The 15,493-nt window shown below is 36.6% G+C and overlaps 2 protein-coding genes across 2 annotated transcripts; both read left to right on the plus strand.

Annotated features, from left to right (window-relative positions):
• Window positions 1–3,039, plus strand: LOC148873353 (cytochrome b561 and DOMON domain-containing protein At3g07570-like). Its single transcript, XM_088984418.1, has 4 exons — window positions 1–382; window positions 474–867; window positions 1,035–1,318; window positions 2,648–3,039. The coding sequence occupies exons 1-4, from the start codon at window positions 194–196 to the stop codon at window positions 2,876–2,878; spliced, it is 1,098 nt and encodes a 365-aa protein (XP_088840544.1). The 5' UTR covers window positions 1–193; the 3' UTR covers window positions 2,879–3,039.
• A 3,642-nt stretch (window positions 3,040–6,681) lies between these two features.
• Window positions 6,682–9,612, plus strand: LOC148873354 (cytochrome b561 and DOMON domain-containing protein At3g07570-like). Its single transcript, XM_088982966.1, has 4 exons — window positions 6,682–7,041; window positions 7,137–7,536; window positions 8,432–8,715; window positions 9,222–9,612. Exons 1-4 carry the CDS (start codon window positions 6,865–6,867, stop codon window positions 9,450–9,452), a joined length of 1,092 nt encoding a protein of 363 aa, XP_088839092.1. The 5' UTR covers window positions 6,682–6,864; the 3' UTR covers window positions 9,453–9,612.
• The last annotated feature ends 5,881 nt before the right edge of the window (window positions 9,613–15,493 follow it).

Here is a 15,493-nt window from a genome sequence, read left to right on the forward strand (position 1 = left end):
AGGAAAAAATGAATACTTACAAGTCATAACTCAGCCATGAAATGAATAAATAGTCCTTCACCTTCACAGGTCACAAACCATTCTTTGGATCTGCCTCAAAGAACACATCTTCCAGAGTCCCAACTCCCAAACCAGAGAGAGAGAGAGAGAGAGAGAGAGAGAGAAGCAAACTGAATACATAGATAGATAGATTATGAGAGAGATGGAGGCCTCTTTGGTTTCCACAGTCTTCTTCTTCTCCATCCTTGTTTTCTCTTCCTTTGTAAATTCACAAACTGATTCTTGCAGCTCCAATCTCATTCTTGCTAAGAGTAATATTCCCTTTCTCACAACTTCTCTATCTTGTCAACCTGTTTGGACTTCTCAGGATTTCATCCTTAGAGTAAGTTTTTTACCCATCAGTTAATCATTTGTTTCTCATGCTTGGATTTCTCTGGACTGTTATGTAACTTAAAGGAGGATTATTTTTTCAGTACAAACAGAGCGGATCAGTATGGAACTTCATTCTGTCAACGCCGGACACCAATTCCTGGGTCTCCGTTGGGTTCTCGTCCAACGGGAGGATGGTCGGAACTGATGCCATTGCCGGGTGGGTTCCGTCCGGCGGTGGCGCCGGTGTCATCCTGCAGTACCATCTTGGGGGGACGGATTCCGGCTCCTGCATGCCAAAGACTGGAAGCCTGAAAATTTCAAACACGTCCATTATATCCCAATCATCGCGTTTGTTCCTCGTCTTCCAGTTGACAACCGACCAACCTCAGTCTAGGCTGATTTATGCTGTCGGCCCAAGGAATAAACTGCCGTCTTCGGACAATCTTTTGCCCGAGCACCGGGTAGAGACCTCAACATCTTTGAATTTTGCCACGGGTGAGTGCAATCTGAGAGAAATCTCTGGAATGAAATGTAGAGCATCGATCTGTGGTTGGGTTGGATCAGAATCCACCTAAAACAGTCATACACAGGTGTTTGATGTAATTCCATTTCTGTTTGAATCTGTTAACCCCGTTTTTATGCTTTGGGTTTGTTGTGGACAGGCCAGAGCAGTTCAGCGGGCACAGGGTCGACTCTGAAGACCGCTCATGGGGTTCTAAATATCTTGTCATGGGGAATTCTGATTGTCATTGGAGTCATAATAGCTCGCTACTTCAAGCACTATGATCCCACTTGGTTCTACACACATCTTACCATTCAGTTGGCTGGATTTGTCTTGGCAATAGCAGGAATAATCACTGGGTTTATCTTGGAAGATCAAATCAGTAGCGATGTCGACACCCATAAGGCCATTGGGATCCTTGTCCTTGCGCTTGGTTGCTGCCAGGTAACTAGCTGTGATTTGGGTTCTGGGTTCTGTATAAAAAGCTGAATTTGCAGATAAGAAAACAGGGTTATAGTTCTTCAACTTTTGGATTCTGCATGGGGGAGAGTACCTTGGACCCAAACAAGGGAATCTAAAACCTTGCAGAACTGGTCTCTGTTTTGTCTTCTTTCTTGCTATAAATGTTGAAGTCAATATGATTGGTCCTAAAACTGGTTTGCCCATTTAGTTTTGCCTAGAAAAGAAATTCTACTTCTGCACTTCCATTTGGTTTCTCATCTCCAATTCCTTTTTCACTGTTCATGTTCTTTTTTCTTCACTTCACAAGATTTGATAAAGAACACTTCCTGTTTTTTGCCCCTTTTGACTTGTTCTATGGTGGATTCAACAAGATAAGCTCTTACCTTTCTTTATTTCTTTCGTTTTCCTTTCTTTTATTTTGTTGATTCTCCATACTTTTTCCTAATGTTTTAAAGATAAAGATAATAGTTCAATGTTTCTGTATTTGGACTGATCAACTACGAAAAAAAGGGATCAAATTGAAACTCATCCTAGTCAAAACTGTGGGTGTTCTCATGAGTTGTAATCTTATATTTAATAAACTCTAATAATTTATTACACCCACTTGGCACAATTTATTTAGGTGACATTTCTTTTGCTTGAAGACTGGTCTTCTACATTGCATGACTATTACACCTCTATTTATAATAGCTAGCCATGTGGAGATGATTTGGCAAATCCAGACCATCAATTGGGTTGCAAGCATTTAGACCAACCATGTGATAACTAAGAGCTAATCCTGTTGCTTTAAATTTCAGTCTGAAGAATAAAAGAAAATAAAGAAAATAAGGAAGTTTTCATTTGCCACGTGGCTAGTTATTAGGGCTGCACCAGGCTTTGCAAGGTGCACCCACGATTTGAAATGTGTAGTCACCATAATAATTTATAAAGCCTCTAAGAGACACGATGTCATAAGATGCTGTCATATTAATTTTGTATAATATCCCGCCTTCAGTTGCCACGTGGCTAGTTATTAGGGCTGCACCACGTGACGTCTAGTTACCATAATAATTTATAAAACCTCTAAGAGATACGATGTCATAAGCAAGCTAGTTATTATATGCTGCCTTCATTGACTTCTACCTTCATGGGTATGGTGGACAGAGCCCATATAGCCTTGATCCAACCTTTTAGATCCTGGGCCAGGTTTGAAAAAGGCCAAATCCATAGTCCATGGCTTCGTTTGCAGATTGTAGCATCTGATTGTCTGTGCCCCATACATTTGATTTCATGATCGATCATCTTTGACACTGTCCTTCCTGAATTTTGCAGGTTTCAGCATTTCTAGCTCGACCCAACAAGGCATCGAAGGTCAGAAGATATTGGAACTGGTTCCATCACTACTTTGGAAGGGGTGCAATTTTGCTAGGAATAGCAAATATTTTCTATGGAATTGATATCAGTGATGCTGGGAATGAATGGAAATTTGGATATGGAGTCATTTTTGTTATCTTGATTATTACTATCATAGTTTTAGAGGTAAGGTTTTGGATGAGAAAATAATATTTTTACTAGGAGAGTGATTCTTTTGTTTTTTCTCTTTGTTCTTTGTATTATTACGAGAGGAGCCTCATTGCCATTTCCACTTATACTAGTTCATTGTGTCCTTTATCATTTTGTATTAATTTTCTTGTATCTAAATATGGGATTCTTTTTCTTTTAAATTCGCATCTTCACACGGGTTTGCACCTTAGATTTTAGCCTAAATCTGCTACCAACAAATGCTTCCAACAAGCATCCTAACAATACAGCCCCACGTCGGGAACATTTCCCATGAATGACAAAGGAGATATTCCTAATTGGCTGGTGTGGTTGCTTTTGTTTTATTTTGCATTTTTTTTTTCTTTGGGTTTGATTATGATACTAGAAAGACACGGCCAATCAACCGATATCATTAAAAGATAACCAATCAGGTGGTATTTATCCAAATTCACAGCAAGGTTTTAAAAACTGACTTAGAACCGTTCTAATCACCAGTTTCTGGGTTAATAGTTCGATCATTTGGTTTGAATGGATGGATCATATTAACTAAAAAACAAAATAAAATAAAATAAAAAATGACTAAAAATTATTGAATGGGTCGAGGTTTGACTGTTTAGGTCAGTGGGTCATTGATTAATTCAATGGTTTTTGGCCAAAAGTCAGGTTTGGGGTAAAATAGAACTAATTGCCTAAACGGTTCTCAAGCTACAGTCTGACCGATAATTTAATGGTTTTTGGCCAAAAGTCAGGTTTGGAGTAAAATAGAACTAGATGCCTAAATGGTTGTCAAGCTACAGTCTGACCGTTTCGACCGTCCGGATCAATGAGGTTCCAAAACATTGATTCACAGTGTGCTAGGTTTCCCTTTTTTCCTATAAAACTATCCTTCACTTTTTTTAGATTCTCTCTTAACGTACCTTGACTTTTGATATGTCCAAACACCCCACTAGCAGACACTTTTATTTTTTAACTTATAAGATACCTGTACCTTTAGGTAGGACACTGTTAGTGAACATGACAGAAATTGTTGGCATGCACCATTAATGTTTATTTTATTACAAGATTAATCCCAACAAACCAATCAACCTAATGGCTAGTTTTTATATGACAAAAATACCATTATTTCATTTCTTTATTCTGTTTTATGTTGTTCATTCATTTCACAACAGAATAGGGATCTGTCTCACACTGATCTACAAGCCATATCCCATCATGTATTGGGAACATCTTCTAATAATAACATATAACTATGCGAGATGTTTAAGAGTATTCTGAACTCTTCACAACATGTCAATATAAAAATTTAAGCTTTGGCATTCACCTCTAGATCAAGTGAATGATCATGGGTTATTTTGGCTTGAATTGTAGAAATGAATAGAAGGGTATTATGATAATCTTGTTAAGTCTATGTCCATTTAACAGAAAAATAATGTCTGATATAAGATCTTTGGAAGGAGTTCGATCTGCTCCTCACAGAATGTGCCTCACACCAGCCTTAGCATGTTTCAATTGTATCTATGGAATATCTCTGTGATTGTAAAGTTTTGTTCATGGGGAAATATTTTCAATGCACAATTGAAATGTGTTGTGAAGTGTGCTGTGAGTAGCAGATCCAATATCTTTTGGAAGGAGTTCGGATCTGCTCCTCACAGAATGCGTCTCACACCGATTTCATAGCACATTTCAGTTGTAACTTGTATGTCTGGAATATCTATGTAATTGTAAATTTTTATTCATGGGAAAATATTTTCAATGAAGGGCTGAAACATGCTGTGAAGTTGGTGTAAAGTGCGCTCTGTGAGTGGCAGGTCCTATCTCCTTGAAAGGAGTCCAGATACACTACCTAGTACGGAGAAACCAACCCACAAGACACTTCAAAAGCATTTGGGAAACATTTTTCCAATACACACGGCTGTAGTGTTAAGGGTATATGGGGTAGCGTGTCCGTGAGTAGCAGACCCAAGTTCCTATGGAAGTAGGGCTGTTCATAAGAAGGCCCAACCCGACCAAATCGACCAATTCGGACCGACCCAATCTGAGTCGGTCGGGTTTTCATCAGTATCGATCGGTTTCGGATTGTACAAATTCATAAACCAATGGTTCGGGTCGATTTTGGTTTTTTTGTGGGAAAATTGAAACTGACTCAAATCGAACCGACTTAGTTCCTACTTAATTAAAAACTGAAATATCTGAAAATATATATTCCAATATATTTGTATGTATATTTTTGTTTATATATATATATATATATATATATATATATATATATATATATATATATATTTTTTTTTTTTTTTTTCTAAAATACATATTTTAGTTTTAAATGTATTTTCAGAAAACTAGGTGGCCATGGGGGGCATGGATGAACTTAGGGCCGAAACCGACCCAAACTGACCAACTCAGTTTTGCTTAATACTGGATCGATTTCGATTTCCATCTCAGATAACCCGATCAGATCGGGTTGATTGGAAAAACCTCAACAACCCGACCCAACCCAACCCGTGAACAGTAAAAGGGAAAGGGAATTTAAAAGTGAAAGGGAATTTAAGACCACAAGGGTCCCAGAAAAGTGAAAGGGAATTTAAGACCACAAGGGTCCTCTCAAGAACTTGCTTATTAAACACGTTAAGTAAATAACTGGATTTTGATCCACAATCCACATGAAACCCTCACTTGCCTTTGAAATGGAATGAATATATTACTTGAATTCCAACCCAATTGCTTTCATGTCTTCTCAATCATGAACCTACAGTTAAGGCCATTCATATATAATGTTTATATGAGTTAACCAATAATTTGTTTTTGGTACTCAATGTTACTAAACCAATATTTATGCACATATAATTGTACCCATTAGAAAAAATAAAAAATTGTGTTTCTTCAACTTGTTGGAAATTATGATATTCAGTTCCAAAAGCCTATAGCTGGCTTTTGATTATAATAGAAGAAACAAACTGGGCCTGTATCACCTTCATTGTCTTTTATCAATAAAATTGCTTGGATTTTATATATCCATGAAAATTAGCCAAATTACCTTGATTAGCCCCACTAGGATGTTGGGGGCCTAGGTCTGGCACAACCCAATTAAGATTTTGAGTCTAAAACATAAGTTGAGACCTAGGCCAAGTTGTGAAGGCCTGGTATTTTTTCATACAATATTATAATATATATATATATATAATATAACATAAAATAATATATAAATATATGCATAAATTATGTATAAAATATATATGGAAATATATGCAGACTGGGCCAAATGATCACCCCTGCTCTTGATTTGGTTTGGGTCAAGGCAAACCCGTGCTTAACTTGACCCGTTGACATTGCAGTATTAAATTATTTGTATCTGAAGGCTTATCTGAGTATTGATATATACACTATAAATTGGATGGATCGGGTTGGGTTTGAACTGGAATTGTTTCAGGTCAGGGTCAGGACCCAACTCATTGACACATCCCTAAGCCTTTCATTACTTCGTTTGTTTTTCTCTTTTCTTGGAGACTTTTTTCAATGATGTGGCTTGGTTGGTAAGCCATGCATAAGTAAATTCCCATTAATCACATTTTAAGCATTTATTAGCCAAGAGATTCATCAGATTCACATCAGCAAGAGATAGTAAATTGAAAATTGGATCATCTTGATAAAGACATATTTTTACTATAATTATTTAAATCATGGAGTTGGAGAGAATTAGTTGTGGCAATAACCACTCCAATATAATTTATATACAATTTAATTTAATTCAACAGAAAGGTAGGAAGGTAGAAGATGGCTTTTTTTTTCCTTGTCAACATCTTCTCTTTTTTGGATGCATATTGATCAAATGGTCTTAGACTCTTAGCTTGTATCCAAAGCTAACATCTAGCACCAGTCTTTTTTGTGTCATTTGTCCTACAAACAATACATCCCAACTACTCCTACCAGCTCCTCTCCATAACAAAGAATCTTTTGACTTCACCAACAAACCCATCATCCAAAGGAGAGGGAGGAAGAACAGAGAAGAGATGGGAGTGAAGAATTCTCTGGTGGCCACATTGTTCATCTTCATTTGCTTTTCTTCCTTTGCTAGCTCACAATCAGACTCTTGCAGTTCTAATCTCAATCTCAATGGGATTGTGTCCTTTGACACTGCTTCTCTTCATTGCTATCCTGTTTGGAACGCAAAAGATTACATCCTTAGAGTAAGTAACCAGTCCTTGTCTCATGAGATTACGATCCCATAACATCGATCGATCAATAGATGCAAGAAGAACGTAACATTTGTTCTATATTGCAGTATCTGCAGGCGGGACCGGAGCTGTGGAGCTTTGTTCTATCGGCGCCGGACATACAGTCGTACGTCGGCATCGGGTTCTCGAGCAATGGCCTGATGGTCGGCAGTAGCGCCATTGTTGGATGGGCTCCTGCCGGTGGGACTCCTGCTATTAAGCAGTACTATCTAGGAGCGACTAATGAGAACCAAGTCCTACCCGACCAAGGGAACCTGCAAATTGTGAACAACTCCATGGTAATTATATCTCAGTCATCTAGGTTGTACCTGGCCTTTCAATTGAGCACCTCTGAGCCAGAGTCCAGGATTCTTTACTCGCTCGGCCCAAGCAACTGGTTCCCATCATCAGACTATCGCTTGACCCAACACCAGGACCGAGTCTCTACTTCTATGAACTTTGTAACAGGTGAGAGCAACAGTAACCCCATTTAGCTCTTTTAGCATTACACTTTGACCGCAGCCATGAATCCATGATCATGTTACCCAAATAATAGGCTAAGTGTAGACTGTACAGTTCATAAAAGGATTATTGGCAAATAGGGCTGCAAATGGATTGGTTTTTATTCTGGTTTCAATTCAAATTAATCCAATTTGTCTAAGTCAGATATCTGTTTATCAACTAGATTGAATCCAATATATACAAAATATCATTTTTTTTAGTATTGAAATTCTCTAAAATTAAGTGGAATTTGGGATTTAAACTAGATATCCAGATATGCAAACCAATCAAATTTGAATCTATGTTTGACATAGATTTGGATATAAGCCTATTCAGTTCTGATCCAATTTCTTTACAGCTTTGGCAACCAGCAGCATGTCCAAGCTGTATCTAGGGGTTGTATGCTGGGTACCCAATTTGAAGATTCTACATTGCATTAGGCCTCAGCTGAATCCGTTCAAATTCTAACAAAACCACAGCCTAAGCATACCCAAGTTGCACCCCTAGTTGTAAACCTGCTCATGGGCCAATCTTCGAGCTCAGTCCATGAACATTTTACGTTAATTTGGTCCAACAGCTTGGCTCATTCAAATTTTGACAAGACCCCAACCTAAGTCCACCCAAGTTTCACTCCCAGCTGTAGACCTGTTCATGGGCCAGGTCTTGGCCCATGAACATTTTACACTTTTTTGGGTTAGGTTCATTCAAACTTTGGGCTAGAATGTGCATGACTATATTGCACTTGGCCCTTTTAAATTTAGTGTTGGGTTCAGAGTTTAGACCAGCCCTCAAGCCAAATCAAGCAGCCCGAGTTTTAACTTTGCTGACTAATCTCACATATACCGGGTTGTCTGATCTACAGGTCAAAGCAGTGTGAAGAGGCCGTACACGAGACTGAGAAGGGGCCATGGGACTCTGAATATGTTGGGATGGGGCATCTTTATGATCATTGGAGCCATGTCCGCCCGTTACTTCAGGGAGTGGGACCCAGCATGGTTCTACTTCCATGCTACCATCCAGTCTCTTGGTTTCATCATGGGATCGATTGGTGTGATCTTGGGATTTGTGTTGGATCATCAAATCAAAGCTGCTGTATCACGGCACAAGGCTCTCGGGGTCTTCATACTTTCTCTTGGCTGCCTCCAGGTTTGTACATTGCTTGCTGCTCCCATCTCATCCTAGCCGTCCATTATTCTATCAAAATTCATAAGCATTTAGAAAATCCCTATATTAGGACCCAAATTGGCTGGGCTTGGCATTTAGGCTACGTTTGGTTTGAAGGAAAAAATAGGAAAAGGAACGGAAATCTTATATAGATATTCTACTTTTTACTTCAAACCAAACAAAGCCTTAGTTGACGTGTATCCTGGCCTACCTTTTCCTACCCTAATAAGGACCAGATCAGAATTTTGATTCCTTTTTTAGATGTATTGATGTTGATTTCTGCAGCAGCTTAACACACCCACTTATGGATTGCTAGATAAATCCTATTTCACCATTCCATTCTGTTTAATGTTATATGTATTGTTAAATAATCCATGTTTTCTTTTGTATACTTTAAGCCCTTTTAATCCCTTCAACTTGTAACAAATCAAGACTATAAATTTAATAACTGGTTCCTTTACTTTTCTTCAATTGCCTTTCATTTATAGGTGATTGCTTTTATGCTCCGACCAAGAAAGGATTCGAAATTACGAAGATATTGGAATTGGTACCATCATACTGTTGGAAGGGTTTTGATAATCTTATCAATGGTGAATGTATTTTATGGGATCCATTTAGGGAAAGAAGGGGATGGATGGAAAGCTGGTTATGGAGTTGTTCTTGGGGTCTTAATCCTTGTTGCCATAATGTTAGAGATAAGAATGTGGAAGAGAATGTGAGAATTTTAACTAGGAAATAAGTCTTTCTATCATTCTTATCTGTATGTAGTTCTTCAGTACTCTCATCTCCACCGGCTTTGTTGGTCCTTTGTGTTTATCATGTTAAAATATTTTGTTAGTCATGGATGAATCGATTGAATATTTTCAAGAGGTTTATTTTTCCGTGATGATGATGATATGGTATTGATTGATAAAATTAAAGAAAGGTTAAATGCAAAACTAGATTTATGAACAAACATCTTAGATAAGAGGGTTTGAAAATAAAATGTGACTACAATGAAATATCTGCAATTAATTCACCAAGAGTAGCAATCATCAAATTGGGGGGACATGAATGTTTTTGTTATCATTTGATTTTGAAATTGTCACATTAGCAAAAAAAAAAAAAAAAAACATGTTCTTGAACTCTATTTTTGTTTTTAAGGCTGTGTTTGGTTGCAGTGCAATTTTATTTGTACTAGTACAAATGCATGAGAATGAAAATAAAAAAAATAAAAAAAAAAAGCAAATTCTCATTTATTTTTTATTTGGGTTCTACTTTATTTTGCTTCATGTCTTAATTTATTTCATTTGCATTGCAATCAAATAAGATAAGCTTAAATTTTTAACAAAAAAAAGATCAGAATTTATACTTAAATCATTTGCATTGCCATAATTTTGTATCTGCATAAATTCATTTGCATTGCAACCAAACACAGCTTAAAGGTAAAAACAGGTTGTTTTGTTTCAAAAAAACAATACATTTTTCGGAATCATCAAAATAATAGTTTCTGAAACAAAAGAACTTGGGAGTTGGAGGAGCATTAGAGAGTGATTCGTTACATATTAGCTCAAGTTTGAATTTGGGGGGCCAATGACCCTCACTAATATACTTGGCTCCGCCCCTGGATTGTAAAATTCACTCAAAATACTAATATGTGTCTAGCTTGATACATATCAAAACTTTAAACCTTAATTGTCGGGTTTTTTAAAAGAAACATATTCTATACCCTGAATTGGTTTTTGAATTTATTTTTATTTTTAAAAATCGGCTTTTAGTATTATATAATTGGACTAGTGGGTTAGAATTTAGTAAAAATTCCAGAGTTGAGTCCCACATGAACAGCATATAAGCTATATTTTGATGAAAATTCCAGAGAGTAATCAATCTTGAGTCAATTATTTGAAAAGCCATCCCCTTTTGTCTTTAACCCAAGGCTAAAACTGTTCAACTTTTAGATTGAACAACTTCTTGAAACACTGGTTCGGTTTTTAAAAACACCATGGTCTTCATTCTCACACCGCTCTAACAGAACAATTTTTTGTGACTCCCCAGTCGGTGTTCATAGGGACCAGATCTAATAGGTACAAACATAATAAGCATATTCAATGAGAACTTACTAAATATTCTGATAATTGTCAATAGCAGTGTTTTTGAAAACCAGATCAGACTGGACGGTCAGATGGAAAAATCGGGAACAGGTCATTCATTTCATTCTAAATTCTTTTTTTTTTCTTTTGCCAAAAATTATTGATTTGATCAATGAACTGCTGAGGCAACTGACCCCAATCGTAACGGGTTGGGCTTGAGGAAACGGATCATGTCAGGTTGGGCCCAGGTTGGGTCTTTTTTTTTTCCAATTTTCCTAAGCTAAGAAAAATTAAAAAAAAAAAACATATATTGTCAGAAAATTAATATGAATAATATACAATAAGTTAGAAAATTTGTGAAAATTTTATTTCATTTGAGGAATCAGGCACCATGGCAAGCCTGGCCTTATCAGGTCTTTTTTCTTTATTTTTCATTTTTCCTAAACTAAGAAAAATTAAAGAAAAAATATATAATTTAATGTGTACAAAAATAATATAAAATGCATTGGAAAAATAGTACAATGGAGTTTAATTCATTTAACTTCATAACGAATTTGTTATTTTAATCGTGTTTACCTTTGTTAAAACATTTATGATTTAATCAAGTGAACTTAGATTAATTAATTAATTAATTAATATTTGTTAATATATTCTTAAAAAAGAGTAATGACCCCTATGGGAGTGCGAGACAGTGACATATAAAATTCTGTCACATTATTCTCTAAAATCATTACCCAACTACACCAGTGATTTCATGTTTTAGGGAGATTCTTAGACCCTTGATGTAAAAAACAAAACCGAAACAAAAAAGAAAAGACTCTATCACGGAAATCACATAATCAGAAAATGTGTGTGGCCAACGAACGTGTTATTTGAGGACCAAATCTTACCTTTATGACTCTTAGTTAGTCCTGATAGTGGGTTGACCGGATTTAGTCAAGATAATCGGAATTTTAATCGTTGCGGTTCAAGATTAAAGGTCCTTAAAGCTAATTCTTCATGTGGTTTCACCAGCCTGAGCAGAGTAGTAGTAGTTACAAAAGCCACAACTTGTTGAGTAGCAACTTCGTCAACGCCACAAGATACAAGCCAAGAGTGGAAGGGAGGGAGGGGCTGCTTAAAAGAAACAAGACTTCTCTGGGTTTGGCCGATACTTATCATTCCAGGACCCCTCCGATATGCTCCTACAGTGGGTGTATCGGAGGTCTGACCGGTTCAGGGGGTAGAGGAGACCTAAATCACCCCCCTGAACCGGTTGCAAAAAAAAAGCCTAAAACATTGTATCGGTTCGTCTGATGCACCCATACCGGTGTATTGAATGTATAAATATTTTGAACCTTAGTTCCAGGGTCTGGTAGGTACATAATCTGCTTATCTTCATTGTATTCGTCAAACACCTTTCAAATGTTCCTGTTGATTCCTAATCCCACGTTTTGAACATCAAGCGACCTCTCTCTGGTGTTGCATCTTCATAACCACCCACATTTCTTGGTGGCTTTGCTTAAAACATTATTCAAACGATAATGCCATTTTTTCTTTAATTTCATAGAAAGGGTATTATTGTTATTTTTTCAAAATATAATAATCACGTGGTAATAGTGTCATTTTATCTTTAATTTCATAGAAAGGGTATTATTGTTATTTTTTCAAAATATAATAGTCACGTGGTAATAGTGTCATTTTATCTTTAATTTTATAAAAAGGGTATTATTGTTATTTTTTCAAAATATAATAGTCACTTAGTAATAATGTCATTTTTTCTTTAATTTTATAAAAAGGGTATTATTGTTATTTTCTCAAAATATAATAATCACCTGTGAACGGATTGTAATAGAATCGTAAGTGAGTAATTAGTCAATTGCAACTTAAAAGGTTTAAGAAAATAGTAAACAATAACGATAGAGCTAATAAATTAGCTAAACCATAAGCCTAGTTTAAAAAATTTAATTTGCTCAAAAAGGAAAATAGACGTTGGGCAATTGGGCATAAAAAAATGCCCCGATTTCTTCTTCTAGCATGGAGCTCACACCAATAACCCGCTCCTGTTGCTAGTATCTCATAACGTTCTGTCCTCAATTAAATTCTCTCACTCTTATCACCATTGTCGATGTTCCATTTAATTCTACTGTTTTGTTGTTCTGATACGTATCTTAGGAGTATTCATCTCTAAAAACTAGTTGTTAGAGGGAGAGAATCCAAGCACATATATACCATGCAATAGTATTTCATACTATAGATGTGGTGAAGGATTAAGATCTATTATATGGATGGTCGAACCATGCTAGATAATTGAGCGAAATTTAAAAAAAAAAAAAAATTCATTATCCTTCTAAGAATCCAATTCCCTATGTTCGAAAAAACTACATTTTTTTAAATCGATTTTGCACTAAATTGGACTAAATTTGAAACCAAATAAAAGGGGAGATGTATACTTAATACATAAACTACAAATGCAGATCCCAAGGTGGAAGTTCACGCCCAAATCAGTCCTAAAACCAATTTTCACTGAAAATGGCGCAGCGTACTCTTGAAGTCGGTTCAGCAACGCAGTTTTTAGCAAAACTACAATCCAATTGTTTGGATCGAACTGGGGAGATGAGCATGAAATTTCTCTGAACTTTTCTTACAAAAATCAGAGGAAAACTGATCTCTATCAGTCCTAAAAGCTATAGTCGAGCTAGGGTTTCTTAGAAGACAAAAGAAGAAGAGAGAGAGAGAAGAATTGAGATGTGTTCTTGATGAATTCACCCTCTTCTTCTTTTATCACTTTTTGGAACACTTCTCCTAATCAAATTAGGAGATTATCCAAATCTAATCTGGACCTGGACTCTATTAAGAGATAAGCCTTGTCCTCTTAAGAGGATAGGTGCTCCATACCCATTTCCAAACCCATATTTGCCCCATGTCACATGACAACTTAACTAATCATATTAATTATGGATTTTAAGCTCATCAACTATAAGGCTCACGAGTCAAGGGTGTTGCATGGCCAACTTAGGCCTTATTTGTATGGCGTGGGACCCCACAATGACCTCACATAAGTCTACATGGGTTTCAGCCCAACCTCTGTGAAAAGGCCTGGTTGGATTCACTACTAAATGTAGTGAACCTTTGAGCACATCACCATATTTTCAAAATGGGCCCAACATTTAAATTAAATGATCATTGAATTCAGTCATCCTACGAAAACCCAAGGATAATAGACTTAAGTAAGATAAAACCCATAAGGTAATCAGCCCTGTAATGGTCTTTTACACTTAACCCGACAGGGAATGACCTATCCTCTGGTTGCAAGGTGCAGTGTCACACTCCCTGCTCGGATGGATTTCGGGAATTAAAACATTTTGCAAACATTTTTCATAAAACATAATATATATACCATATAAATATAATTTGCAAAACCATATTTTAAACACAGTTAAAATTCATTGCTGACACTTTAGGTTTCCATCAGAGAGAGTGTAAGCCCTATCATTCACTTTGTCCAACAAAGGGGCTGATCCTATCACTATGATCACCCACTTAAGTGAATTCTTAGACTACCCCAACATACCCGGGTTTTGACCCTCAATGGATCTCACTGATTGGCATATCAAAGACAACCTAATCTGACACCTAGTGTAGTATTATAATCAAGTCTAGAGGTTATGTGTAACTTTTCAGTTTTGCCCATCAATCTCCAAGGTCTAGAAAATAATTGGAAAATGGTTCGGATTCAGTGTTTTAACCAAACACACACTACATGTGCTTCGGGTTTAACCCTAATAGTTGAGATAAGCTACTCCAACTTCTTTATCAACACATTAGTGTCAGCCTTGGCAAAATAAACTCCCCAAGTTTATCCAATGACTTAGAACATTCTAAACTAACACGAATCTCATAAGTATCCAGTTTAAGGGGTAAATTCACATAAACATACTGATATCAACATGAAACAATAATGTACTTTTATTCATTTACAATAAATATATTTGTACACCAATCTGATTGAAACTAAGGGGATACACTATCTAACATGTGGGATATTTCACAATAACATATGGATTGTAACATGTTCTGTTTCAATGCTTGTCACAGGCAAAAACTAGTCCGACGATACATCTTTAAAATCATTGGTGAGATACATGTGCAACTTAGTTTGGTGATGCATTTGCCATAATGTTTAGTGAGATATATCCAAGGTTTTTAAAATCTAGGACCGGTTCCCGGGTTGAACGGTATGATCGTTTGGTTTGAATGGACAACCCATTTTGATAAAAAAAATAAAAACAAAAAATGGCCAAAAATCATTCCCAGGTTGAACGGTTCAATCAATCGGGTCAATGGTTCACTAACCAAATCAATGGTTTTTGGCCAAATAGTGGTTTTCGGGTAAAACGGAACTGGTCAGATGGCCGACTCCCAATTTTTCTGGTCTGGTCAAAAGCGAGTTGAATTCTGTGGATCATCGGGTTCAAGGGAAGCATGCAACTACGAATGAAAAATGAGCATGTCACTTTATCAAGTTAACAAGAATTTAAAGGAATTGCTCTGTTAAGGCTAGTCCAGTCAGCCACTAAAAGACAAAAAAGTGAAAAATGGCAACCTCCTCCATTCGAATTCCCCTCTCATCGTCTTTCAACATCAAACAACAGTAACCAAGTTGGAAAGTGCAGGATATGTAGGTAGAAAAAAGAAAAATCATAAAACAA

The sequence above is a fragment of the Nelumbo lutea genome, chromosome 1 (genome assembly GCF_056320005.1).
Source record: "Nelumbo lutea isolate HS-2025 chromosome 1, American lotus-T2T, whole genome shotgun sequence".
Lineage (NCBI taxonomy): Eukaryota > Viridiplantae > Streptophyta > Magnoliopsida > Proteales > Nelumbonaceae > Nelumbo > Nelumbo lutea.

Coding starts and splice junctions, on each gene's coding strand:
- LOC148873353 (XM_088984418.1), top strand. CDS start 194: ATGAGAGAGATGGAGGCCTCTTTGGTTTCCACAGTCTTCTTCTTCTCC. Junction 383..473: donor CTCAGGATTTCATCCTTAGA/GTAAGTTTTTTA, acceptor TTATTTTTTCAG/TACAAACAGAGCGGATCAGT. Junction 868..1,034: donor ATCTTTGAATTTTGCCACGG/GTGAGTGCAATC, acceptor TGTTGTGGACAG/GCCAGAGCAGTTCAGCGGGC.
- LOC148873354 (XM_088982966.1), top strand. CDS start 6,865: ATGGGAGTGAAGAATTCTCTGGTGGCCACATTGTTCATCTTCATTTGC. Junction 7,042..7,136: donor CAAAAGATTACATCCTTAGA/GTAAGTAACCAG, acceptor TCTATATTGCAG/TATCTGCAGGCGGGACCGGA. Junction 8,716..9,221: donor TTTCTCTTGGCTGCCTCCAG/GTTTGTACATTG, acceptor TTTCATTTATAG/GTGATTGCTTTTATGCTCCG.